Source organism: Chrysemys picta, chromosome 2, assembly GCF_011386835.1.
Source record: "Chrysemys picta bellii isolate R12L10 chromosome 2, ASM1138683v2, whole genome shotgun sequence".
Taxonomy (NCBI): Eukaryota; Metazoa; Chordata; order Testudines; family Emydidae; genus Chrysemys; species Chrysemys picta.
In genome coordinates, this window is record NC_088792.1 from 46,767,398 (window position 1) to 46,794,519 (window position 27,122).

The 27,122-nt window shown below is 45.1% G+C and overlaps 1 protein-coding gene across 9 annotated transcripts in view; it reads left to right on the forward strand.

Moving 5' to 3' along the window:
• Nucleotides 1-27,122, forward strand: part of AKAP9 (A-kinase anchoring protein 9) — a 205,618-nt gene that overhangs the window by 39,227 nt on the left and 139,269 nt on the right. For all 9 annotated transcript variants that reach the window (XM_005282392.3, XM_042857292.2, XM_042857293.2 and 6 more), the window contains exon 2: nt 13,522-13,770. In XM_005282392.3, coding sequence (XP_005282449.2) covers nt 13,522-13,770 — 249 coding nt within the window. The remainder of the gene's footprint in view (nt 1-13,521; nt 13,771-27,122) is intronic.

Sequence of the window (27,122 nt, forward strand, 5' to 3'; positions counted from 1 at the left end):
TGCCTCAACTTTGCTCCCTGCTTTGGGCAAGCTCTGCACAGCAGCAAGAATCAGGAATTGGAGCCGCAGGACATTGCGGGGAAGTTTTGGGGCTGACTCCCACTCACTGCACTGATAGTGCATGCTGCCCTGGCACCCCTGCACATGCAGCCCCAGAGAGGGCAGCAGGACCAGAAAGTGGAGAGGGGACTAACAGGGCCGTCCCTAGGCATACACAGCTGCCTAGGGCACCATGCAATTTGGGGCATCAAATTGCCCCAAATTTCATGGTGCCCTAGACAGCTGCTTGCTGCATACATGGCAGCACCAGCTCTGGCAGCCAACCCTATCCCCCAGCTGGCCCCCACTGCGGGCTGTGCCCACTGCAAGGGGCCGGGCTGTCCTTAGGGGGGTGTAGGGCCCGGGACAACATCCTCTGCCCTGCTTTTTAGTCTTCTCCCTTGCTCCGCCCCGGCCTGCCCCCATTCCACCTCTTCCCCTCCCCAAGCCTCTTCCCCCAGCGGGCCCGACCCCACACTCACTGGAAGCAGCGAGAAGCAGAAGAACTCGGCCCCAGGCCACTCCACTTCGCCGTCTCCCAGCCACGTTGCTCCGCTTCCCGCTGCTGGTGAGCGTGCGGTCCTTTCCCCAACCTTCTTTCCACCCTCCCCCTCCCCCCCCCCGAGCAACATGGCTGGGGCCGGGGCGGGGGGAATGGAGCGGGCTGGGGCCAGGTCACTTCACTTCCCGCTACCGGTGAGTGCGGGGCGCGGTCCTTTCCCCAACTCCCCCCACCCGAGCGACATGACTGGGGCAGGAGGAGTCGAGCGGGCTGGGGCCAGGTGGTTCCGCTTCCTGCTGCCAGCACCGGGCCCCCTGCTAATCCACTGGGGCCACTCTGGGCCTGTGGGGTCCCCCACAGCTCCTGCCTCCCCGGCCCCGCAGGCCTTGAGTGCAGCCCAGACCCTCCGGGGGAGAGAGGGGGAGGAGGGAAGCAGGCTTGGGCTGCATAGGGCACCATAATTGGTAGGGAGGGCCCTGGGGACTAAGCAGCTGCCCTGCAGGGATGGGGTGCGGCTGGGATGTTGGGAATCATCCTCTCCCAGCTGTGCTGAGCCAGGAGCTCTGCAGCTCCCGCTCCCTGCAGGGCAGCAGCTTAGTACCCACTACGCTCTCTGGGCCTTGGCTCCCAAGCCCCCCTGCCCTCCCTGTGTCTGCGTGTGCAGGAGCCCCGAGGCTGCATGCATCAAAATCTGGCTGTGCTCTTCTGACCAGGAAGCAGCTCTCTCTGGAAAAAGCTTCTTCTGTCTCCATTGAAAACCCTGTAGGTCACCTCTCTGATAGTGTGCTTGCAGACCAGTGTTCAGCAGACAGTGGGTTAACACTGACCTGAACTGCTAGCCTTTGCAAAGGGAGGTGTGGTTTCTATTTGCAATAGAGTGCAATAGACTGCACCACAGATTGTTGGCATAGAGCAGACTAAGGAAGCTCCCCCAAGGAACTCTGGGATCCATCAGGAGGACTTTCAGGACCAAAGTCAAGCCAAGGCCGAATGCACACAGGAAAGGACCAGCCTTTATTCCACCTTGGTCCCATGGCCCGCCAGGGACATCGGTTGGCGGCTCCTTCACGGAGCTGTGAGCACGGGCGTGTACCTGGCGTGGTTCACACCCGTACCTGAGGCCTGCCCCTTTTGCAGCGTGAGGGAGAACCTGGTGCATGCCTATCTTGAATGTGCCAGGTTGCAGCCCCTATTCTGGCTCCTCCAAAACCTCTTGTTTAGGTTCTGGCTGCACTTTTCCCCGACCTGTTCCTTTTTGCACACCCATCTTTGGCTCCACAAAGTCGCGAGACCTCCTCGTCAACCTGCTCCTGGCCCTGGCCAAACTCTCCATCTACACTAGGAGGATGCTGGACGAGGGGGTGCTCTGCGACTGTGGGGCCTATTTCTGTTCCTCCCTAGTCTCGCGTATCTGGGCAGAGTTCCACTGGGCAGTGTCCGCTGGCTCCCTCGACACCTTTGGGGAACAGTGGGCGCTGTCCGGGGTTCTCTGCTCAGTGTCCTCATCCGGTACCCTTGTTTTAAACCTGTGACCTCCACCTCAATCCCTGATTTTCTCATTTGTTGTCCCCCGTGTTCATTTGGTCTCTGGGTCCAGTGGTCCCTCCCGCTAGGCTGGGGGAGGGGCCTTTAGAAGCACACCCCCCAGGTTTTCAATAAGACAGGAAAGCAATAGAGTTCAGACCCTAGGTCCCAGTTTAACATGGGTTCAGACTAGGGTTGCCCACCTTTTACTCACACAAAACTGAACACCCTTGCCCTGCCCTGCCGTCTGCCCCGCCCCTCCTCCGAAGCCCTGCCCCTACCCCGCCCCTACTCTGAGCCGCCCCCCGCTCGCTCCATTCCCACCCTCACTCACACTCGCTCATTTTCACCAGGCTGGCTCAGGTGGTTGGGGTTCAGGAGTGGGTACAGGCTCCAGCTGGCGCTGCTGGCTCCGGGGTAGGGCCAGAAATGAGGACTTCAGGTGTTGGAGGGGGCTCTGGGCTGAGGCAGTGAGTTGGAATGCAGAATGGGCTGTGGGCTGGGGGTGCAGGCTCTGGTGTGGGGCCAGGGATGAGGGGCTTGGGGTGTAGGAGGAGGCTCCAGGCTGGGTGTAGAGCTGAGGGGTTTGGAGTACGGGAGGGGTATCAGGACTGGGGTAGGGGGTTGGAGTATGGGGGGGTGAGAGCTCCAACTGGGGGTGCAGGCTCTGGCATGGGATTGGGAATGATGGGTTTGGGGTGTAGGAGGGTGCTCTGGGCTGGGTTCGGATGGCAGGAGGGGGATCAGGGCTGGGGCACAGGGATTTGGAGGGCTGGAGAGGGATCAGGGCTGGGGCAGCGGGTTGGGTCGCGGGGGGGCTGAGGGCTCCAGCTGGGGGTGTGGGCTCTGGGGGGGGGGGTTGGGGATGAGGGGTTTGGGTGCAGGGGGGTGCTCTGGGTTGGGACCAAGGGGTTCAGAGGGTGGGAGGAGGATCAGGGCTGGGCCACTTGGAGGGCACGGGTGGGAAGTCAGAGGTGGAGGCTTCAGCCGGCGCTTACCTCAAGCAGCTCCCGGAAGCAGCGGCATGTCCCCGCTCTGGCTACTATGCAGAGGTGTGGCTAGGCAGCTTGGTGCGCTGGCCCGTCTGCAGGCACCGCCCCCGCTGCTCCCATTGGCTGCGGATACCAGCCAATGAGAGCTGTGGAGCTGGCACTTGGGGCCGGGGCAGCGTGTGGAGCCCCTTGGCTGCTCCTTTGCCTAGGAGCTGGAGGGGGGACATGCCACTGCTTCTGGGAGTTGCGCAGAGCCACTGCAGGCAGGGAGCCTGCCTTAGCCCCACTGCTCCACCAACTGGATTTTTAATGGCCCAGTGCGCAGTGCCGACCGGAGCCGCTAGGGTTTCTTTTTGACTGGGCGTTCCGGTTAAAAACTGGACACCTGGCAACCCTAGCTCAGACACTCTAGCCCATTGCTGTCTAGACATAGCTGTAGGTGCCTAGAGAACTATTATAGTGAAAATTTTGTGCTGGTGAGTTTAGACGCCTACAGGGTTAGGTGGCAGGGGTTTTGTGGATCGCAACAGGCCTAAATTTGGGCTTTAGGCACCTAAGTCTCATTGTGGCTCTGGGCTAGCGTTACCACCTGGCCAGTATTTGACCGGTCTGGCCATTGTTTTTATGGATTTGCCAGGTGCCAGAATTTGTTTTTAATTTGCTGGGGTTTTTTTAGTGGGTCTATAGAGTTGCATTATTATCAGAATACGTTGGGATAGCTATGTTCCAAGTTTCTGTGTCCAGCTAAAGGTGCCGCAATGCTCCCATTTGTGCAGTTTAAGTGAGAACAAATCAAAACTGTTGAAAATACAGCAGCTGTCTGCCCACCAACATGCAAGCCCATTGTGTGTGTGTGTGTGTGTGTGTGTGTGTGTGTGTGTGTGTGTGTGTGTGTGAGAAAGGGTCTGAGTCATGCGAGAGAGAGGAGAAGTGTGAGGCATATTAAATAATAGAAAAGCAGGGTGATGGTGTGAGTGATCCTACTACACCCCCCCCAAAAAAAAGCTTGCATCAGAAACTGCACATTAAGGGCAACTGGCTAAACGAAACAGACTAAAAAGACTGGCTGGCAAAATGTGCTGATAAAACAAATTGTTATAAATTATGTTATCAATCTTATCTAAATGTGTTATCACTCTAGATACTGCAAGTGGTTGTTGGGGGCGGAAGGGGGAGAGAAGAGTTGCGCAGTTGCCTTGTGGTTGAGGGTTGGGATTGCATGCAGGCTTGCCTTGTGCGTGTGGGATTGCTGGTTTTTTTGTATTTCAAAGGTGGTAACCCTACTCTGGGCCTCACTGTCTGATCCTTAGCTTGTTTTAGAGAATATAGAGGCTGATGATTGGTGTCAAGTAATACATTTTGATACATAAAAAAAAGCTCTGAGCCAGAAAGCTCATGTAGTCCAATGAACAATTTTGCAACTGGTTGCAATGCTCAGACAAAAGTGCATCCAGAGTAGCAAACCCAGTTGCCAAAGGACACCATTTTTACAAAATACTTTTATTAAGTAGGAACACTTGATAAGGAGAACTGCCATGGCCTAAAAATGAAAGTTTAGAACTACAATTTTCCAGTGTTTTTCCAACTGGGAGAAGGTCGTAGGTCTGCAACAAGCAGATTCGAAACAATAAGTTTAGCAGATAAAGTTAAACAATAATGCTATTATCTTTCTCTCATTTTTGTTCTTTTAAAATGTAGCTGAAACTTTTGTTGGCTCTTTTTTTCGTTGTTTGTTTGAATACTTTTGCCCGACAACTCTAAAGCTCTTTAGACTTTAGCATTGAGTTGGCATTTCCTGCATCTGACGGGCTAGTTAGTTTTCAGTAATATGACATAATGACAATATGCTAGAGAGACTTTTTAAAGCCTAAGGAAAGTTTCAGACTCCAGTTTAATGAAAATTCATGTTATGAGTCAACTTAGTAGAAGCAAAGCAAAGAATAAAGTGTGTGTATTTCTAGCAGTGTCTAATCCTCAACCCCGGTTGCCTGTGCCTCCTCATATCAATTATTGAGTCTTCCTCTCTGCTCTCCAGCCTCCAAATAAACAAACAAAAGCGTACAAAATGAAAGGTAAAGAGAAAAGGTCACTTAGACTGGCAAGGACAAGCACATGACTGGTGACCTTTCTCCCTCAGTGCAGAGGAAAAGGGCTCCTCCTTAACCTCTCCATTGGTTCTACTAACCCCTTAGCCTTGACTGAGCAGACAGCTCCATACCCGTGGCAGGTTTCTAGCCACAAGTGATCCTGTCTCTCCTTCAAAGCAGATACATCTCACTGCCTCTTTTTCAGGTCTGAAGGTAGGACCTTTCTATCTCTCTGAAGAAATTGGTTCCTCCCACGGTGCCCCTTTTTTCCATCACCTCTGAGGCTCTGGTCAGTTTGTTTGCATGGCAGGTGGTTGGTGCACAGTGCTTCCTTCCCAGCTTCTCTACTTCCCACTGACAGCTTAGCTAAAATCCTCTTTACTTTGGGGGAATGAGGGTGGCATTTTGAACCAGAGGCTTTTCTCATCCTGCATAGCTTCAGTGGTAGAAGTACCTTTTTTGCTGCCAAGAAAGAGCATAGGCTGCAGTAACAGCTACCTTGCCCTCAGAATGAGGAGCATCATCCTGGTGGAGCATGTTGTGTAGGCACATGCACTGTCTCATTCTGCTGTTAGTGAGTGTCACAAATGCCAGCTGAGGAATGAAAAAAATGGCTATGAGCAACCCCCCCACCAACTCATATCTATATGTATATGTAGAGAGAGACTGGGTTAAGGGACAGAATATGACTATACCTTATTTAAAAATTGTAAAGTGGAGTTGACAATCTTCTCTTGAAAACCTAATGTTAAAGTGCTCATGGTATACTGGCTGTGTTGGGATTACTGGTTTACAGCATTTGTCCTGTGCCATATCGACATTGCACTGCCTATTTCTCTGTCATCATTGAAAGGTAGGGATGCATGGCATATGTCCACAACTGTTCTTTTGCTACATATGTATTGTAATGCTCTTGAGGAGGAGATTTTTCCTGGTGTCCTCAGTGTTTAAAATTATATGCCTCTCTAATAGAGAAAAAAGAGAATGGAACACACTGCACATTCTTTGAAGGCGACTGTCATGAGATAGGGGGAAAAAATGATACTGCAGTCCTCATTTCTTTTTGAGTATCCCCCTGACAGAATTGCTGTAGATGTATAATAATCTGTTTGGGCAGGTATGGTGTCCCTAACCTCTGTTTGCCAGAAGCTGGGAATGGGCGACAGGGGATGGATCACTTGATGATTACCTGCTGTGTTCATTCCCTCTGTGGCATTGGCCACTGTTGGAAGACAGGAAACTGGGCTAGATGGATCTTTGGTCTGACCCAGTATGGCCGTTCTTAAGGTAGACAAGAATTTAGAAAAGGTCTGAGTTCTTGTTTCTTCCACATTGTAGGTAAAACAGAGTGGTGTCCTTTGAATAGTATGATTAATCACATCTTTGATCATAGTTATAGATGTCTTGATGGAAAAGTTATAGTACTAAAGTATATACTTAGGAATAATAATAGTTTTATTTTTTAAGGGACAGTACATCATGTCTCTTTTCATAATAGCCACAACTGGGATGTTATTTTAGAGGTGTTGAAAACCTGCAGCTCCTACTTACCACTGCAGATCTGAAAAATGACATGTTTTTCAGAGTGTGAAGGGGTAATAGGCAAACATAATTGAGAATCTGATTGTTTTCACCTTAAATTGAGTCTTTTGTACTTATATGTGTATGATGATTCGTTTCTGTTACCCATACAGTTCTTATGTCATGAACTTGCCAGATGTTGTCTTGGGCTTGATATGTGGTAAAGAGATTACATAGTGCAAAGTAAATTTCATCATTGTTTTCATTTGGGTAGTCGAAAAATTTAGTTGGACCTTATAATTTTGAACTTTATGTGGGAAATCTTTTATGTAAGTATGCACTTCACACCGTACATTCAATCAGATCATCTTTTAAATTTGTGTGCACATTTATATACTGTGCCATGTCACTTCTATATTCCGACTCAAAGCCCATGTGGCATTTACCACCGAGGTTAAGAGTTGGATGGGGAAGAAAACAGGGGTACTCAAGTTATGTCCACAACCAAGAATAGCTGGATAGATATTTCTGCTAAAATGATCAGCAGTAAAATAGTTAACTAAATTGGTATGATTTGTACCAGTAATCCCAACCAGCCCCCAAGATAGCACATGTCCTAACAGGGTGCCTACCTAGGACCCAGCAGCCCCAGCACACACCAACCCTCTTTTGCACTTCTGATCATCTTGCAGCAAGGGTTTCATCCACTCTTTTTTTGTTTTTTTGCAAACCACACGAATCACCTGTGGTATTTTGCTGTAGCCCTTCCCACAGGGTTGTGGGATTGATACAGGTTGTGATAAAGAGGTGAATGATTTTGGGGTTCCAGGGGGAAAAAGGTTCAGAACCTTACAGAACTTACATAACCAAATAAATCTTTTAAATATTTATGCTGTTATATTCAAATGCAGTTCTACTCTGAAAAATGTCTTCCAAAACTATACATATTACTCATCATATCTACTCTCCATTTGCTGTTCAGTCATATTCTGCTGACTTTAGTGACAAAAATAAGTTTTTGCTGCTTTTTACTCCTGTTAGCTCTGCAGAGTCAACACAGCTAAGTGAGATGAAATAAGAAATGTGTTCCATCTTGGGCATCAACAGAATTGGATGCTAGGATCCAGTCTTTTATACCTTTGCAAACTCATTGAAGACAATGGGGACTATGCAGGTGTTGAAGTTGCTGAGGGCATAATTTGAGGACATGGGGGGTTATACAGATGTAAGTAAAGATCTAATTTGGCCAGGAGAATCATTAGTACTGATCATAATGTGTAAATTGGAAAGAAACCCAGTTTTACTCTGAGATCTCAGTCTGAAATTTCAAGGCTGGCAGTTTGCTTGTAAACTGTGCACATTTGACACAGAAGTCATTGACAATAAACATGGAATCCTCAATGCCTTGTTTAGAGTCACTGTTGAAAGCATTTTCCTGTTCCATAGGGAATTGATCTGTTGACCATAAGCAGTGCTTAAAAGATTTACCAGACACCAACTAACTAGAGGACTCAACATACTGTTGTTAATAATAATAATAATAATAATGATTAATAATAATTTGTGTTATTGTAGCACCTAGGAGCTCAGTCACAGACCAGGACCCCATTACTAGCCAGTTAAGTACAAAAACAGAGGGCCCTGGTTAGAATTGCCACCAGCTGTTATCTCCCAGTTTCTGGAAAGGCTGGAATTTCACTACTGCTTGGAAGTTACAGTAATGGTACTTGGACCAGATTTGTGGGGTAGAGAGCTGATGGGCAACCCTCCACCAGATAGAATGGATTACAAAGAAAGGATGACCTGCATTGGACAAGTTATTGCTAAATAGTTTCCAGCTATTAAGCTATAAGTTGTGGCTGCTTTTTTGATGTCTTGTCCTTTCTTCCTGTAGTGTCTGGGACCAGAGCCTCCTGCTACTGCAAGGAGTTGGCAGTAGTGGAATGTCTCTGCTATTCTGACTCTCTCTCTCTTTTTGGAGCCTCCTTCCTTTAAATAACACCAGTACTTGCATCTTTTGCTGCTTCTTACAGCTTTTCCAAGTATCAGCAGTGGCATGAAATTGACTTGATTCTTGAGTTGCTGGTCACAGATTTTGAATAGAAGCAATAAAAGTAATTACTGTGTTATTAATTTAACGCTGATAAAATCATGAGCAGCAGTAGAAGCTCTGGAGCTCTGTCTTTAGATTCAGGAAGACAGCACTACATCAGTTTACCTTTGGCTCACATTCCTTTCACATTTGGAAGGTTATTTTTTGCAAATATAAAACCTGGAAACTTATTAAGCTTTCATTTAAACAATATTTTGTTTAGAATTTGTTGGCCTTGCCTAAAATGATTGCTATGGAATTCTTCCCATTTGTCACTGAAGGTAAGGTATGTGTGTGGTATTTGTTTTTTGTTTGTTTGTTTGTTTTCCAAGCCCTGACCATATATCTTAATTCTAGAGCCCTGTCTTTTGAAGGAAGTCTGTATTTTAGGTTCTTCTTTCTTCATGATCAGCAGAAGTATTTTTGGTCAGCAGTATTTTTGAGGATTGCATCTAGTGCATTTCACCTCTAATCCGAAGGGATAATTGGAATTTAAAAATAAAGAAACATAGTTTTCTATTTTCTTTTTTGAATTTTGATTAAATTTCTGAATTTGAAATCATATTATTTTATTATTTGACTGTAAAAAATTTAGGGTAAAAATTTCTAAGATTGGTGCATGCAGTTGGTGCATGCTAATACCAGATGTGTATGAAAATCGGTCACTTTCAGAACACACATGCCCAATTATGTACCTAATGGACGTTCTTGTGAAAATAAGGTGGAATCATTATTTGAATGCCCAGATTAGGTACCTACATTTACAAATGCCCATATTTAGTATTATTCAAAAGAAAGTTCAATTAATTGTATAATATCTTTAACCAAAATTGCTAGGGTTTTATCTAATAATTCCTCAGAGATAAAAAATGGTAGCTTAGTTTTGAAAAGAGAGGAATATAATGTAACTAGATGCATCACGCAGACAGTCCGTACTCGAGGGGATAGAATCCTTCAGTCATTCTTGTTGCAGCCATTTATCTAATTTCGTAGGCAAATAAAGAATATAAAGTTGCATTGGAAGAAGCTGCATTCCCTTTTATCTATTACATACGGTTTCAGCCATCATAGAGTTGATGGGATACTTTAGAACCAGTGTGTATATGTTCCAGAAAGCTCACAATTACATTTTCTTGCAGCAACTTTAGCTACAGAGACAATGTTAGGGTTGCTTTAGGTAATATAAAAATATGTGATCAAGTTTGGGATGAGAATGCTTGATCTCTGACACTGTCTAGCTCTCTTAAAAATTTCTCAAATACTTACTTCTGAAGGCCACATCCACCAGCTTGTACCAGTGTCTCATTTAGAATACTCTGGGTTTTACTTATGACAAGAATGACTTAGCTAGCTGTTTTGTTGATGTAACATATAGTCTCAAAAAGGATTATGTTAATGCAAACTAGTTGCCTTTTAGAGCTCACCAGCAGGGTCTACATGGGCCAGGGTGGATAAAAATCAAAATACTTCCGTAACTACTTTGCAGCAGCTGCTCTGAAAAAAGTGGGAGGAACCAAGCTAACTCTCCCACAAGATGTGCGATGGAACTCAGTAGTGGACTGTTTGAGCACTATATCACGAACTGGCCTAATCTGATGACAGTTTGTGAACAAAACCATGAAAGAATGGATGGCACCGTCACAGCCAAAGTTCTCAACATTGGGCTTAAGAGAAATGTTGAATACATGCTGAGTACCCTGAAGCCTATTTCTGTAGCCTTGAACAAAATGAAGAGAAATTGCTGTTTTATTGCTGACACTGTTGAAATTTGGAAGGAACTGAGCGAGATCTTAAAAAGAGAAATATGCAATGACAGAGTTAAATTACAAGCATTAAAAAAACGAATAGGACAAGCACTATCTCCAGCTCATTTTCTTGCAAATAGTCTCAATACTCGGTACCAGGGTCAAACCTTAACGGCTGAAGAAGAGGAGTTGGCTGTGACATGGACATCCAGCAATCATCCCTCCATAATGCCAACTATTATGTTTTAAAGAAAGTCACACCAGTGAACTGGTGGAAGTCACTTAAGCACTTGGATTCAGAGACTGTTGAAGTGATAATCTCACTTTTAACAGCAGTAGCTTCTTCTGCCGGTGTAGAAAGAATATTTTCTTCCTTTGGACTAATTCATTCCAAATTGAGAAATGGTTTGGGACCTGAAAAAGCAGGAAAGCTTGGGGGTTTGTGTGTGTGTGTGTGTGTGTGTGTGTGTGTCCGCCCCCCGATTATGAACAAACAGGAAAATAAAGGTGAAGACGACTGAGTTAGCCGCAGAAGCCATATTTTAAGTTTCTCGTATTGACCTGGCTGACATGGTCGATTTTAATTTTTTTTTTTTTTTAAATATTTCATTTAACTATTTTAGTTAAAACAATTTTAACAAAAACAAACCTGATTTTAAAAAAACTTGAATGTTTAACTAAATTCAAAAATACATATGCTTGTTTGGTTAAAATATTATATGTTTGCTGTTGAAGAAAAAAATCCAGAATATATAACGTTGTTGTTTTAGTTAAATAAAACAATTTAAATGTTTGTCTGGTGATGTTCTCCTCCTAATACAGCGTGGCAAGAAAATCCTCCAAATATTAATGGTTAACCTGTTGAATTGGAGATGGTTCATCCCCCAATGACTTCATAAATATCTGCTTCAATTACCTTTGGTAAATGAAATAACCAAACAATCATTCATTTTCTGATATAGCTGTAAAATTAATCTGAAAAGTTTTCAAATTAAATCACTTAAAATATATAGTGTGTACCTTCTAAAAATGAAACCTACATCTGTCTCTGAGTTGTGAAGAATATGTATTAAGGTTATAACAACCAACAAGAATGCACTTTTATGTAGAAAACCATGATTAAATCTAATCTTCCTGACTAGTGATTTAAATCAAATCCACCCTGACAGGGGCCAGTTAGAACGCTTTACAAATCACAGCGCTTTGGTGCACTTTGCCGCACTGTATAGACAAGACCTCAGAACATGAATTGGTATTGTGAAGAGCTATAGAATTAGTATCCTCACTCTTCCCTCTATTAAGAAGATAAGTCTATGATGTATCCTATTCCTTACCTGAACATGGTGGTGGGGAATCTCTCCTCTCTTCCTGATGTAAAATACTTATTCTTTGACAAATGTTCTGAAATGTTAAAAAGTTTTATTTATTTAAATAATAGAAAAAGCCTTGTTAAATATTTAAACTAGTTAGGGATGAAATGAAGAGAAAGTGGAAATAAATGCTAAATACGTAGGTGAGCATTATTTGCTCAGCAAATCTCAAGGTCCTTCTGAGCAGAGCAGAAGCTATATTCCACATTGTCAGCTGTCCTGAGGCTGCAGGATCCTGCTGGGGAAATAAGAAAATCTTTTCTTGCAGCGAGACAAAAGTATTAGCTATGGAAGAAATCATAGTTGATTTGCAAGTAGCATCTATGTTTAATTTATGGCTTTCTCAGCTATCTTGAGGTTGAATGACAATTAGAAAACACAAAAGTGACAGCTTGCATTGTGACAGAACAGAGACTGGGAAGGGAGATCTTTGCCAAACTGGAAATCCTGATTGATCCACTTGAGCGTTGACAAAGAGTTTGAATGGAAGCCTGGCTCTCTGGATTGGTGAATATCATGAGCAAAAATTCCAATATTATTTTATTATATGATAGAAACTTTTTTTGAAAAAATTGACAGTTGGTTTCCCAAAATGCATAATACTTTGGTATTAATTAACATAAAATAGATATGAAAGTGTAGTGCTTTATTTAAATGTTGTTGTTGTTGTTTGTAAGTGTATGTGCTTAATAAAGTAATGTGGTTTGCAGCAGTCATTAATATTGGACTTTTGAGGTGGGAGAATAAAACCTGGTGATGGATAACACTTTGTTAATGTCCGTTTAATTTTGTCTTTACATTTGTAAAAAACGTAATTATTATTTTTCTTTCTGGAACTGAAATTCTGTTCCAGTTAAGAAAAATATATTCTAAATGGATTTTCACATGTAAACCGTTACATCTCATTAAAAGTGATAAGCTCTGTAAAAGGCAGTGTCTTAGAGTATTTGAATAGCTTACGTGCTAATTGGTTTTTCAACTGTGCTGTGTCTGGATCACCTGCGACTTTTTATTCATCATCATGTTTTGCTATAAGGTAGAGTATCTTGAAATTTGCTTGTTGTCTTTTGTTAGACGATTTCCTAAAGCTGTATTTTACTTTCTTCTATGTTTTGTTAGTAGCTTGGGCTGGTTTTCTTGATTCCTAAAAGTATTTTTTTCTGAAGAGTGCAGTGATACATATTTGGTATTAGAAAGGGTTGCTCTTCCGCTTTTATTTCAAAGCAGATAAAATTAGTTTCATAGTCTTGTTGGTGTGTAAGGTAATTATTATAAAACTAGAGAAATTTAAGTTTCCCTAAGAAAATGAGATCAAAGATTATTTTATAACCTTTGTGCTTTGTTTAACTTTGAATCTTTTGATTTCTAGATAGCTGTCCAATAAGTATTACTTATTGTTCTGAAACCTGCAAGACCTATATTAAATTATCATTATGCTGCTTATATATTGTACATTTTAAACATTATTTTAATGTTCATATTAAATTGTATTGTAGGGTATTTGGAATATGCAGCATTAACCTCAGCTTTGTTTTCTGCAGAGATTAGTCAGAAGATTTATGTAGAACAGTCCATAAGCTCTCATAATTGGTGTCATTAGTAATAAAGAAGAAAACTTTCACCTTAACAGGATTTTCTCTTATGTGCAGCTTGCCCAGTTTAGGCAACGGAAAGCACAGTCTGATGGGCAGAGTGCATCGAAGAAGCAGAAAAAAAAGAAAAAGGCATCAAACACCAAAGATGAAGAATCGATACAAGATGGTCCTGATATTGACCAGTCACAGGGTGGTGAGACATCCACACACCAAAGAGGAGCAGCAGCTACTGCGGACTTTGCTATAATGAGGACTTTACGCAGTAGAGAAATGATCAAACATGACCACACTTATACCATTGAAGTAAGTGTTTATCAGGTCCTAAGCAATTACATTATTTTCTATTTAAAGATGCGCTCTTTATATTTTATTAAACTGCAATGAATATGCAAAGGAAAATGAGTGGGCATTATGAGAATATTGACATTATTCCTTGCCTCAACCTCCATGCTGCTTTATGCCCAGAGTTGACACTTTCCATTTGCCTGTTGGTGACATATTTTCTATGGCATGATAACTGAGCTGTAGAATATGAAGCATTTGTTGGCACAGTTGTGTGCATTCCTTGATAGGATAAAAGCTGTATGTATTTTTTAAAAGCTTATAATAAAATAAGTATTACTCAGGAGTACCCCCAGAAAATTTGTACATGGTTTGCACAACTGAATGAACCCTCTAGTGTTCTTCCACCTTGGGGCTCTTCACTGCCCCTCTCCTGGCCAGCTACCCTATGCAGGTGCTCACTCCAGCTCCCTGTACTTGTAGTAGGTCTTGAGGCTGTTGATGAGCAAGTACCTGGGGCACAGCAGAGGGGACATGTACTACTGGAAGCAGGGTGAGGCTGGGCAGGCTTCTGGGGGGGATCCCTAGTGCGGAAGCTGGCCCCAGGGCAGCAACATGGAGAAGCAGTGCTGACTGCCCAACCAGGTTTGCTCCCATGGCTCTTCCATGAAGGTGGTGCTGTGGGGCCAAAATTGAATGACTGGTGTTGTGACCTAGTGTGTGAGGGTAGTTTTGGCCCTGTACCTGAGTCTGAGTGGCTCTGTGACCCCCATGTGTCAGGTTTTAACACCACTCACTCAATTTTGGTCCCACCATCCCCACGTTGCGAACAGGCTGCAGGGCCTACCCACAAAATGGTAGACTGTATCCTAAAGCACTGACTATGAAAAGGTTCTAGGAGTCTCAGTGGACAAGCAACTCAACATGAGCTTGATGCTGTGGCATAAAGGGCTAATGTGATCCTTGGATGTATAAATGGGGGAGTAGTAAGCAAGAATAGGGATGTGATTTTACTTCCATGTATGGCATTGATGAGACTGATACTAGTATACTGCATACAGTTCTGGTGTCCACTTTTTAAAAAGGATATTAAAAAATTGGAGAGGGTGCAGAAAAGAGACACAAAAAACGATTTGATGGTTGTAGAAAATACCTTAAAGTGGGAGACTTAAAGGGATCAATCTGTTTAGTTTATCAAAAATAAGATTGAGCAGTGACTTGAATATAGTGTATAAATACCTTCATGGGGAATAAATACTGGGTACCAAAGGGCTTTTTGATGTAGTGAAGAATGGTATTACAAGAAGCAATGGCTGGAAGTTGAAGCCAGACAAATTCATACTGGAAATAAGGCGCACATTTTTAACAATGAGGGTGATTTACCATTAGAACCAACTACCAAGGGTGGTGGTGAATTCTCCAGTGCTTGATGTCTTCAGATCACGTCTGGATGCCTTTCTCCAAGAAAGGCTTTAGTCAAACACAATTTATTGATAGGGCTCAATACAGTGTCAACCGGATGAAATTTAAAGGCCTCTGGTATACAGATATATACCTAGATATTTAAGGGTCCCTTCTGAACTTACACTCTGTGAATGTTGGCGGTGAAGGAACTGAATGGTGACTGAGCTATCTTTTTAGAGGGGCATCTGAACAGCATAGTATTGTACTTATTGTGTGGACAACTAGCAAGAACTTCAGTTTCTGGAGTTGTCTGTCAGCTAAGTACCAATTATAAACATTTAGTTCATATGAGAAAACAAAAACCAGTAATTATTTATGTCACATTTATTTTCAGTGAACCTTTGGTTCCAGCAATTTAGTTTTACTGGACTTTAACTAGTATAATAACAAAAATCTTTCAATTCATCTTTATTAAGTTTTTAAAAGTGATAGGTGAACCTAGTTCTTATGAAAATGAAACTCATAACACTGGCTAGAGAAAGGTAATGTATAGACAGCTGCTTGTCAAGTTGACCTATTACACTTCAGCTAACACTCCTTGATATTGACCTGCAAATACCTCCTGCTGTTCCAACCTTGGGCTTTTCTTGAGCAGACTGCTAATCGTGCCATTTGTATAGTGGTTTTGAGGTGTGGACAAACATACAGTAGAAAGTAGGGTAAGAATATTTCCTGGTGACTTAATATTTGAATCTACCTATCCTGAAGCGAAAGGCTATGTGTTATCCTATACTGTGCATTCATGTAAATGATAAAAGGCAGAATTATAGACTTGCTGCTTCATGACACTATAGATAAGTGAAACCCTTCCATTTTGTAAAAACTTCTCTCTTTCCCACAGAGTCATAAATCAGCTGTCTAAATTTTTGGAAAAGGAGGAATAAAAATTGGAATATAAGGTCTCAGCAAAGAGACATCTTTAGAAACCTTTTTTATAGAATTCCTTTTTTAAAAAAACTTGCACAAGATTTTTTAACATAAATATACATTTTGTAGGTTTGCTGGTTTAGTAATCTTTTGTGCTCTTAATTAAAAAACTGGCTTTCATTTAAACATCAAATGGAATTGTAAGCAATTGTCTAGTCTGATTGTTTTTGATATTTTAGGAAGAACAACCAGTTGAAACAAAGCTGTTTGAATGTGGTTATTGAATATGCACAGTAACTACATTTTTGTTAATAGATCCATAGATTCCAAGTCCAGAAGGGACCATTGTGATCATCTAGTTTGACCTCCTGTATAACAGACCATAGATCTTTCCCCAAATATTTCCTAGAGCATATTTTTTTGAAAAACACCCACTCTTGATTGAAAAATTATCATTAAGGGGGAGAATCCACCACAGACCTTGGTAAATTGTTCCAATGGTTATTTATGCCTCGTTTCCAGTCTGAATTTGTCCAGCAATTGGATCGTAGTATGCCTTTCTCTGCTAGATTGAAGAACCCATCATTAAATATTATTCCTCACATAGGTACTTGTAGACTGTAATCAAGTCACCCCTTAACCTTCTCTTTATTAAGCTAAATAGATTGAGCTCCTTTAGTCTGTTACCTTAATTCCTTTCATCATTCTTGTGGCTCTTCTCTGAACCTTCTCCAATTTTGCAATATCTTTCTTGAATTGTGGACAATAGAACTGGACACAGTATTCCAGCATCACTTGCACCAGTGTCCAATACAGAGATAAAATAACCTCTCTATCCCTACTCAAGATTCCCCTGTTTATGCCTCTAAGGATCACATTAGCCCTTTTGGCCACAGCATTGCACTGAGAGTTCACGTGCAGCAAATTATCCACCAAACCCCCAGATCTTGCTCATGTGCATATTTCATGCATGTGCTAAAAACATATTTACACTGATATGAACTATTAGTGTATATAGAGTAACTCATACATCTGTTTTTTATTCTGATTTACACTTCAGGGCTCTCCTCCCCTGCCAAATAATTTGTGATCTCTGCATTTTTTGAGAGACACATTGTGAAAGCAATGCCCACTAAACGAAAGGATTTGGAACTGTTTTCTCCTGATCAACTAAGCATGGCCCCAAATAATGTGGCTTGAGAGTGGACAAAAATGCCAAATCTAACGGTCACTAGCTATAAGAGTTCCCAATAAAGTGAAGAGGTGCAAGGTGCAGATTTACTTAGTGTGCTTGTGAAAAGAGATTCAATGAAGAAAAGTGAATTAGAACGATATGATTTTGGCACAAACAAGAGAAATTATGCTTACAATATATGTAAAGCATAAACTGCAGGTACGTAAGCAGGATATTTTCAAGAGGGGTTTCACAGCTGTGCTCTTGGTTTTTGGCTTGCTAGCCCTACACTGGGAGAAGAAGCAGAATTTATAACTTCTTTGGCTCCTCTCCCTTCTCACCAACAGCCAAAAAGGTCTTTAATAAACTCCACCTCCCTCTCCTGCCCTCATTAAGAATGTTTGAGGTTAGCCTGTTAGTCAAAGAGACAAAACGACAAGTTTCCATTTAGAACCTTAGCACTGCCAAAATTGTCTTGTATATTTTGTCAACTACTGTGGGCTCCTTTTTAAATGCAGTTATACCCCCGAACTAGATATTTCAGAGTAGTGATGCAAAAGGTTAGCAGGTTAACTGGTAAGCATTAATCTTACCGGTTAACCTGCCTTAACTGTTAACCGTGGTCTGGCTGGCCGGCCAGCTGGCCCGCCGACCCCCGTGGCCCCACGGATGGAGCGGGCCCAGCCGCTTAATCGGCAAACCCTTTAAACAACATTTTTATCGTTTAAACGGTTAACTTTTTAAATGGTATTTACATCCCTATTTCAGAGGTCCTTGCAAGTTGAACAGCAACATATGCTTTAATTAAATTTAAATTCTGATGATGTATTCCCAGTTTCCTTATTTACAGAGCCCACTTCTGGGTTTCAGAACCACTCCTAGTAGTAACACAATTGAACTGTTTGCTTCATTCAACAAAAGGGGTTTCCTCTAGAGGATCACAAGCTGCAGCCTCCTCCAGGAGGGGGTCCTGAAGGAAACTGTCATGGTGAGAGGAACTGGTTTTGAGAGTGAACTTAGGAGACTTCTTTTACTGTGACAGGGAGGAAAGAAAAAGAAGGAAAGAGGTACCATATTGGATCAGTCTGTCCCTCCTTTGATTGATTTTATATAGGAATGAGGAAGGAGGCAGGTAATTTGATAGAGCTGGGGGAGAGGAATAATGGGATAGGGGAGCTGTTATGCAGGGAGAAGAGGAAAGGTTTTAAACCAGGGGTAGGCAACCTATGGCACGCGTGCCAAAGCTGGCACGCAAGCTGATTTTCAGTGGCACTCACGCTGCCCGGGTCCTGGCCACTGCTCCAGGGGGCTCTGCATTTTAATTTAATTTTAAATGAAGCTTCTTAAACATTTTAAAAACCTTATTTACTTTACATACAACAATAGTTTAGTATCAGAGGGGTAGCCGTGTTAGTCTGAATCTGTAAAAAGCAACAGAGGGTCCTGTGGCACCTTTGAGACTAACAGAAGTATTGGGAGCATAAGCTTTCGTGGGTAAGAACCTCACTTCTTCAGATGCAAGTGTTCATAATAGTTTAGTTATCTATTATAGATTTATAGAAAGAGACCTTCTAAAAATGTTAAAATACATTACTAGCACACGAAACCTTAAATTAGGGTAAATAAATGAAGACTTGGCACACCACTTCTGAAAGGTTGCTGACCCCTGTTTTAAACTGTTGGAATAATAAGAGCAGAGTGGCCTACACATATATAGTAGTACAGAGAAACCTTCCTAACCAAATTCTTGTGGAAGAATGTTATGAGTACATGTTCTACAGTAGTGCTGTGGAGAGTTACTATCACTCTGAGTAAGCTGACGCAAGTACTCTTCTAAATCACATTTACCTGTCTTAAATGAGGTAGCGCCTATAATTACTTTAAAAAAAAAAGTTAACAACAAACAACTTCCATATAAAGTTTTTGAAAGTTTTTTGGTGGTTGTAACTCAAATTTATAGAATGTTGTCACCACTGTTCATTAATAATCTGAATCTTGCTCATTATTCATATGTAGTTCTTTCCAAAAAGACCACTGAGTTCCACCTTAATGAAGTTGCTGTTAAATGTAGAACTTTTTTTGCTGCATTCCATTTAGTCTCAATCAGGACCATGTTAGTCAAGCTAAATGAGAAGTGCTTTGGAAGTTCAGAAATCATCTTTCAACTTTAATCTTTTAATATAGTATCTGTAATGGAGTTAAAAAGCCAAAATAGATTTTTATGCATCTCGTATTTACTGTTTAGTGCTGTAAGAGTACTGATAGACAAACTAGATAATGATAATCAGACTAGAGTTTGCTCAGTTGGAGGTGCAGCCCAAGTAGTAGCCAGGTTCAGGGTAATCTCTCCAACTGAGATTTACAAGGCATTTTCTTAGAGCTGTCTGCTCTTTCACCCAACATTACTGTCTTGACACAACATCCTATAAAGATCTAAGGCAAGATTACTGGAAGTATTACAAGGGATTATTTTCTAGCTGAATTTCCAGTTCTTTCTTACCTCATCTTTGTAGTAGGATATGTCTTTGGTTTTTGCTTTTGTGCCACAAAATATATTCAGTAGTTGATGTATGTAGCATTTTTAAATGTCATGACTGGACTTCTTTGTTCTTCTAGTGTTTCTGTAGATAAAATAAATCCGTTTTCTGTGATTTTTCTGATTTGAGTTTTCCCTGTCAGCAAGTGGAACTAGAATCTCCAATTAAAAAAAAATAAAAACAGGGTCCTGAAGAAACCCTCATTCTTGATGCAGACCACAACAGATGGAATCAAAGTGTTTCTATTTCTTTACTTTATGAGTTCCTTTTCTTAGATAGAAGGAATCTATTCAAAGGACTGAAACTTTTCTCTTTCTTGGTTATATCATCAGAATTGTAACTAGGACCATTTTGTTTCCTTTATTGTTCAGCATTTGCAGTCTCATTGGCTACTTCAGTTTATGGGCTTTCTTGCTCTTTTCCTGGGAGGATTTCACAAGATATCTAATTCCCTTTCTTTTAGGATTAAAAGGGTGTTTAATCCCTCTGATTACCAAAATGTACTAGAAAAACTCACCAGAACCTTTCACCTGAAGACTATTTTTGAAAGGCACAGATAGTCATTAATATTCCTTAATAATCATGTTAGAGTGGTTCCCCTGAGAGAATTCTGTAGCAATCTGACAGGCATAATTTCTCCTCGGAGTGTTGTATAGGAGCCAGTTTAAGAAAGGTGGGAGGAGGGGAGAGGAGTGTCTGTTTTTGTTAGAGTCCTGAAGATTACTACAGCTTTTATTATTGTAACTGATAAGAAATAACAATCCCTGTTTTCCTGTCCATTGCATCTCTCACCTGAACTTCATCTGTAATGTCCTTAAATCATAGTTCTTCTTCGAGTGGTTGTTCATGTTGATTCCAATCAGGTGTGTGCGCGCTCACATGCACATTGGCCGGAAGATTTTTCCTTTAGCAGTATCCATCGGGTCGGCCTGGGCGCCCCCTGGAGTGGTGCCCTCATGGCGCCTAATATAATAGACCTGCTGACCCGCCACCCCTTCAGTTCCTTCTTACCTCCAGTGGCTGGAACTTCCCTTGGCTCTTGCTCAGCAAGTTCTCTTCACTTTTCCATGTATATAGTTCTCAGTTTGTAGTACCAGTTAAAAGGTTAGTATAGTATAGTTGTTGGGTTTTTTCCCCCCCTCTCTGGCCCGGCGCCGTGGCATGCCGCGCTCCCCAGGTTTTAAGAACTGTGTGGCTTGGGCCAAGTGAATGCCTAAGAGCGACCCGCACTCGTTGTGTCTTAGGTGCCTGCGGGAGACCCATCAGAAAGATTGCTGTAAGATCTGCCGCGAGTTCCGCTCACGAACACTTAAAGAATGGGAACAGCGCCTGAAGGTGATCATCATGGAGGCAGCCTTGTGCTCCCAATCTGACCCGGGCTCGAGAAACCCGACCCCATCGTGGTCGTCCTCCACGCAGAGCGCCCCGGCACCGAAGAAGGACACCAGAGATGCCTGGCACCGCCATGGCTCCTCTCAGTGCCCGTCAGACAGTAGACATCGCTCCCATTCGTCGGTGCCTCAAAAGAAGAGAAAGCCGGACGACTGCTCTCCTCCGGCTAAACCTCGAGAAGTGCGACCCCAGGTGGGCCACTCCTCGGTGTCTCCTTCCAGGGCCATGTCGCGTCCGGCCCCACCTCAATCCCCAGAACCTACTTGGCAACTTCAGCTCCCGTCCACGCCGGAAGCCTATCAAGCTGCCAGAGATCTCCTCCACCTGACCGCACCGGTGCATTCCAAAGGGAAGCCGGCTATGATGTCAAGGCACTCCCCTTCGCCTTGCCATTGGCACCTACACGCTCTGATAGAGAGCCTTCCCGCTCCACGAGCTCTCTACGTTCGAGGCACTGAGAATCGGCTCCTCCGTGGTCTTCAGTGTCTGAGACCTCGGGGTCGGAGCCCGACTCCTACCGCTCAAGTAGAAGCAGGAGTCGTAGAGCGAGGTCGGGCAGAGATAGAAGGGAGCAGCAGGCATGGCCTCTGTAGTGACAGAACCTGCCTCAGTTGCCCTTCTGGATCCCCTGGGCTTACCACCAGGGTCAGGGAGGAACCCAGGGCTCTCACTCAGCGACATATTCTGTCGCATCCGCCACCTTTGTGCCGCCTTCAGCCGTACACCCGGCACCTATGGTTTCAACGCCTTTCCCGCTGGCACCGTCGTCGACTCTGCCACCGTGCCCAACTCCGACTTTGGCACCGGCTCGTACGACGTCGGCAAACCCGTCTCCCATGCCTGCACCGTTGTCGATGTCGACCTCAATGCAGTTGGCACCAGGCCCCTCAACACCGGCAGCTCCTCTGAGTTGCCGATGCAGCTCCCTCCTGTGAGGTTGATGCCAACGCCGATGTTGTCTACGACGTCTATTGCCATGGCGCCATCATCGGCACCACCTCCTCCACCGCTGCCCCAGGAGTCACATGACCCATCCAGGGCAGACAGTAGAGAGCTTCCACCACCGGCGCATGCTTTCTCCGCCTTGTCCCCGGACAAAGCGGTGGCAGGGTCATCCATAGCTCCTGTGTTAGAGTACAATAGAATTCTGCAACAGTTGCTCTGCAGAGCTGCCCAACGCTTGGGCATCAAGGTCAAGGAGGTGGTCGAGAAGGTGGATTCCATGGTTAATATCCTAGCATCCTCGGGGCCCTCACGAGTACTGTTACCCCTCATAAAAACAGTGATGGACACCACCAAAACCCTGTGGCAGATACTGGTATCTCTGCCCCCCACTGCTAAATCCAATGAGCGCCATTACTTCGTCCCCTCCAGAGGCTTTGAACATCTCTACTCGCACATGCCTCCGGACTCCCTGGTTGTTGATGCGGCTAACCAGTGGGAGAGACAAAGCTTCCAAGGTCCTTCCCCAAAAAATAGGGACGCTAAATGCCTGGACCTAATGGGTAGGAAAATCTACTCCACTGGGGGGTTACAACTCCGTATTGCTAACCAGCAGGCCATCGTGAGCAGGTACTCCTATAATACCTGTGCTTCCATGGCCAAGTTTATGGAGCTCGTCCCTTCAGACTCTCGGTCTGAGTTCACCACCTTGGTGAAAGGGGAAACTAGTCTCCCGCGCCTCACTGCAGGCGGCCTTAGAAACTGCAGACGCTGCCACAAGACTCATGGCGACAGGGGTGGCTATGCGATGGGGGGCCAGGTTACAAGTCTCAGGGTTACCCTCTGAAGTCCAACAGACCATTCAGGACCTTCCGTTTGAGGGTGAGCCTCTATTTTCAGAGAAAACGGATAAACGGATCCACAGCCTAAAAGACTCCTGAGCCACCCTCAGATCCTTGGGCTTGCATACCCCCGCCACTCAGCGGAGACACTTCCGCCCACAACTTCCTCAAAGGTTCCAGCAGTAAAACTGCCAGGACAACTCTAGGAGGAGGAACAGGAGCAGTAGGCGAAGACAACACCCCTCCGCTAATCAAGGCCAGCCTAAACCGCCATTTTGAAGGTGCGGTCGAGGACGGCACACCAGCCCAGAGACTGGATTCACCCCGCCTTACCTTTTTCTTCCGACTATCCCCCTTCTACTGTGCATGGTCCCGTATAACTTCGGACTGCTGGGTACTTCGCACGGTGGAGAGGGGATACTCCATCCAATTTTGTACCCTCCCGCCCTTCCACCCCCCTTCCCAATCCCTCTTCAGGGACCCTTCTCATGAGCAACTTCTTATTCAGGAGGTGCAATTGCTCCTAGAGCTGGGGGTTGTGGAGGAGGTTCCACTGGAACACAGGGATGAGGGTTTCTACTCTCGCTATTTCCTAGTACCGAAAGCCAAAGGCGGCCTAAGGCCTATCCTGGACCTGCGTGACCTCAACAAGTTTGTGAGGGAACTCAGGTTCCGCATGGTCTCCTTGACCTCCATTATCCTGGATCCAGCAGACTGGTATACCGCCCTCTACTTGAAGGACGCGTATTTTCATATAGCGGTAGCACAAAACCACAGAAAGTACCTCAGGTTTGTGGTCAATGGTTCCCATTACCAATTCACTGTTCTCCTGTTCGGCCTATCAGCAGCACCTTGAGTTTTCACCAAGTGCATGGCAGTCGTCGCGCCCTTCCTGCGGAGACATCTGGTAGATGTTCCCATACCGCGACAATTGGCTGATCAAAGGCCGATCCAGGGCTCAGGTAGAAGATCAGGTGACATTCATCACAGCCACCTTCAAGAAACTGGGCCTCTTACTGAAAGAGGCAAAATCAACTCTGTCCCCGGTCCAGAGGATAGAGTTCATAGGGGCTGTCCTGGACTCAACTCAGGCCAGAGCATTCCTTCCGGAGGCTAGATTTCAGGCCCTCAACTCTATGATCCAGGGACTCAGGAAGTTTCCCACCACCACCGCGAGAAATTGTCTCAAGCTGCTCGGCCATATGGCGGCCTGTACGTACATGGTTCGACACGCCAGACTCAGGCTTCGACCGCTACAGTCGTGGCTGGCGTCGGTGTACAGACCTGCCAGGGACAGCTTGGACAGGATCATGACCCTGCCTTGCCCCGTTCTCGACTCACTCCTGTGGTGGATGGACGCTCAGCAGCTGTGCTCAGGAGTCCCCTTCCCCGCCCCACAGCCATCCCTGACGCTAGTGACGGACGCATCAGATTTGGGGTGGGGAGCTCATCTGGGGGTACACAGGACTCAAGGTCTCTGGTTGCAGATTGATCTCTATCTTCACATCAATGTAAGAGAGCTCAGGACGGTACACCTAGCATGTCAGTCATTCCGCCCGTATCTAGCGGGTCGTTGTGTATCAGTCATGTTGGACAGTATGTCCGCGATGTTCTATCTCAACAAACGGGGGGGGAGGGAGGGGGGTGCATGCTCCTCTCCCCTGTGCCAGGAAGCCCTCAGGTTATGGGACTTTTGGATAGAACACTCAGTCGATCTGCAGGCGTTGTACCTTCTGGGAATCCAGAACGAGCTGGTGGACTGCCTCAGCAGGTCTTTTCACAGCCATGAGTGGTCCCTTTGCCTGGACATCGCATCTTCGCTCTTCCAGAGGTGGGGCTGTCCCCGATTGAACTCTTCGCCACGCGATGCAACAGGAAGTTGCCAGCAGTTCTGCTCCTTCCAGGACCACAGCCCGGGCTCCACAGTGGACGCGTTCCTCCTCCACTGCGGGGGACCACTTCTGTACGCCTTCCCACCCACACCGCTCGTTCACAAGGTCCTGCTGAAGATCTGCAGAGACCGGGCTTTGGTCATTCTCATAGCTCCAGCTTGGCCCCGCCAGCATTGGTACACATCTCTCCTGGACATGTCGGGGTGGGCCTGATTACCCTACCACTCTTCCTGGATCCTCTCACGCAGGATCATGGGCAGCTCCAGCACCCAAACCTGCAGTCTCTACATCTCACACCCTGGAGGCTTTATGGCTGAATCCATTCGAGCTCTCCTGTTCAGAACAAGTCAGACAGGTTCTCTTGGGCGGTAGTAAACCCTCCACTAGGGCCACTTACCTGGCAAAGTGGAAGAGATTTTCAATCTGGTCGGCTCAGCGCAACTTCTCCCCAGCACTAGCCTCAGTGCCCCAGGTTTTGGATTATCTTTTCCACCTGAAGCAGGAAGGTCTCTCCTTGTCCTCCATAAGAGTACATCTGGCTGCCATCTCGGCTTTCCATCCGGGGGTACAGGGCTGCTCGGTCTTCGCTAACCCCCTGGTTAGTCGCTTCCTGACGAGCCTGGACAGGTTGTACCCACATGTCCACCAACCGGTTCCTGCTTGGGATCTTAACCTGGTCCTTGGTAGGCTCATGGGACATCCCTTTGAGTCTCTAGCAGCATGCTCCCTACTCTACCTCTCCTACAAGGTCGTGTTCCTGGTGGCGATCACCTCAGCCTGGAGGGTGTCTGAGCTCAGGGCCCTAACGTCCGAGCCGCTCTACATTGTGTTTTTTAAGGACAAGGTTCAGCTCAGGCCTCACCCGGCCTTCCTCCCCAAGGTTGTGTTGCAGTTCCACCTCAACCAGGACATTTTCCTTCCAGTGTTCTGTTCTAAGCCTCATACGAGTGACAGGGAACAGAGACTCCACTGTCTCGACGTCTGCAGAGTGCTGGCCTTCTACATAGAAAGGACCAAGCCCTTCAGGAAGTCGGTACAGCTCTTTGTTGCAGTGGCGGACAGAATGAAGGGACAGCCTGTTTCAACTCAGCGCATTTCATCATGGATTGTGGTCTGCATTACTGAGTGTTACAATCTAGCAGTGCCCCTGATAATGGCACACTCTACAAGAGCACAAGCTTCTTCAACAGCTTTCCTGGCTCAGGTCCCCACCCAGGACATCTGCAGGGTGGCGACGCGGTCACCAATACACACTTTCCCCGCACACTATGCAATTAGTAGGCCTTTGGTAGGGCAGTGCTCCAATCAGTGGTCAGCTCCGACCCCGCCTCCTAACTTTGCTTGGGACTCTCCTGATTGGAATCGACATGAACAACCATTCGAAGAAGAAAAAATGATTACTCACCTTCTCGTAACTGTTGTTCTTTGAGATGTGTTGTTCATGTCTATTCCAATACCCACCCTCCTACCCCTCTGTCAGAGTAACTGGCAAGAAGGAACTGAAGGGATGGCAGGTCGGCTGAGCTATATATTAGGCGCCATGAGGGTGTCACTCCAGGGGGCGCCCAGGACGCCCTGACGGATATTGCTAAGGGAAAAATCTTCTGGCCAACGTGCACATGCGCGCACACACACCTGATTGGAATGGACATGAGCAACACATCTCGAAGAACAACAGTTACGAGAAGGTGAGTAACCGTTTTTTGCTATTCCTTTAGCTGAGAAAAGTTGATCTCCCTGCTTGGAAAGTGAGAGATATGGAGAGGGACTCTAACCCTGATTTCTTTAATATAGTATAATTTAAATAGTTGGGCCTGCCCTAGATTTGTTTTAAATTCCCTTCTGTCCAGTTTCCTTTTCACAAAGATAATGATATGCTCGGTTGTTTAGTAATTTATTTGTGGTTGGTTACTTACAAACTCTGATAGCTTCCAAGATCAGCCCCACATGCCTGGCAGCATTTTAGACCTAAATTATACAGCAGGCCCCTTTGATTTAAACCAGGGGTGGGCAAACTACGGCCGGGGTTCGCATCCGGACCTTCAGATGTTTTAAGCTGTCCCCTGAGCTCCTATCGGGGAGCAGGGTCGGGGGCTTGCTCTGCATGGATCCCGGAAGCAGCAGCACGTCCCCCTCTGGCTCCTACATGTATGGGCAGCCAGGGGGTTCCGCACGCTGCCCCTGCCCCAAGCGCCACCCCTGCAGTTCCCATTGGCCAGCAAACGGGGCCAGTGGGAGCTGCAGGGGCAGCACCTGCAGATGG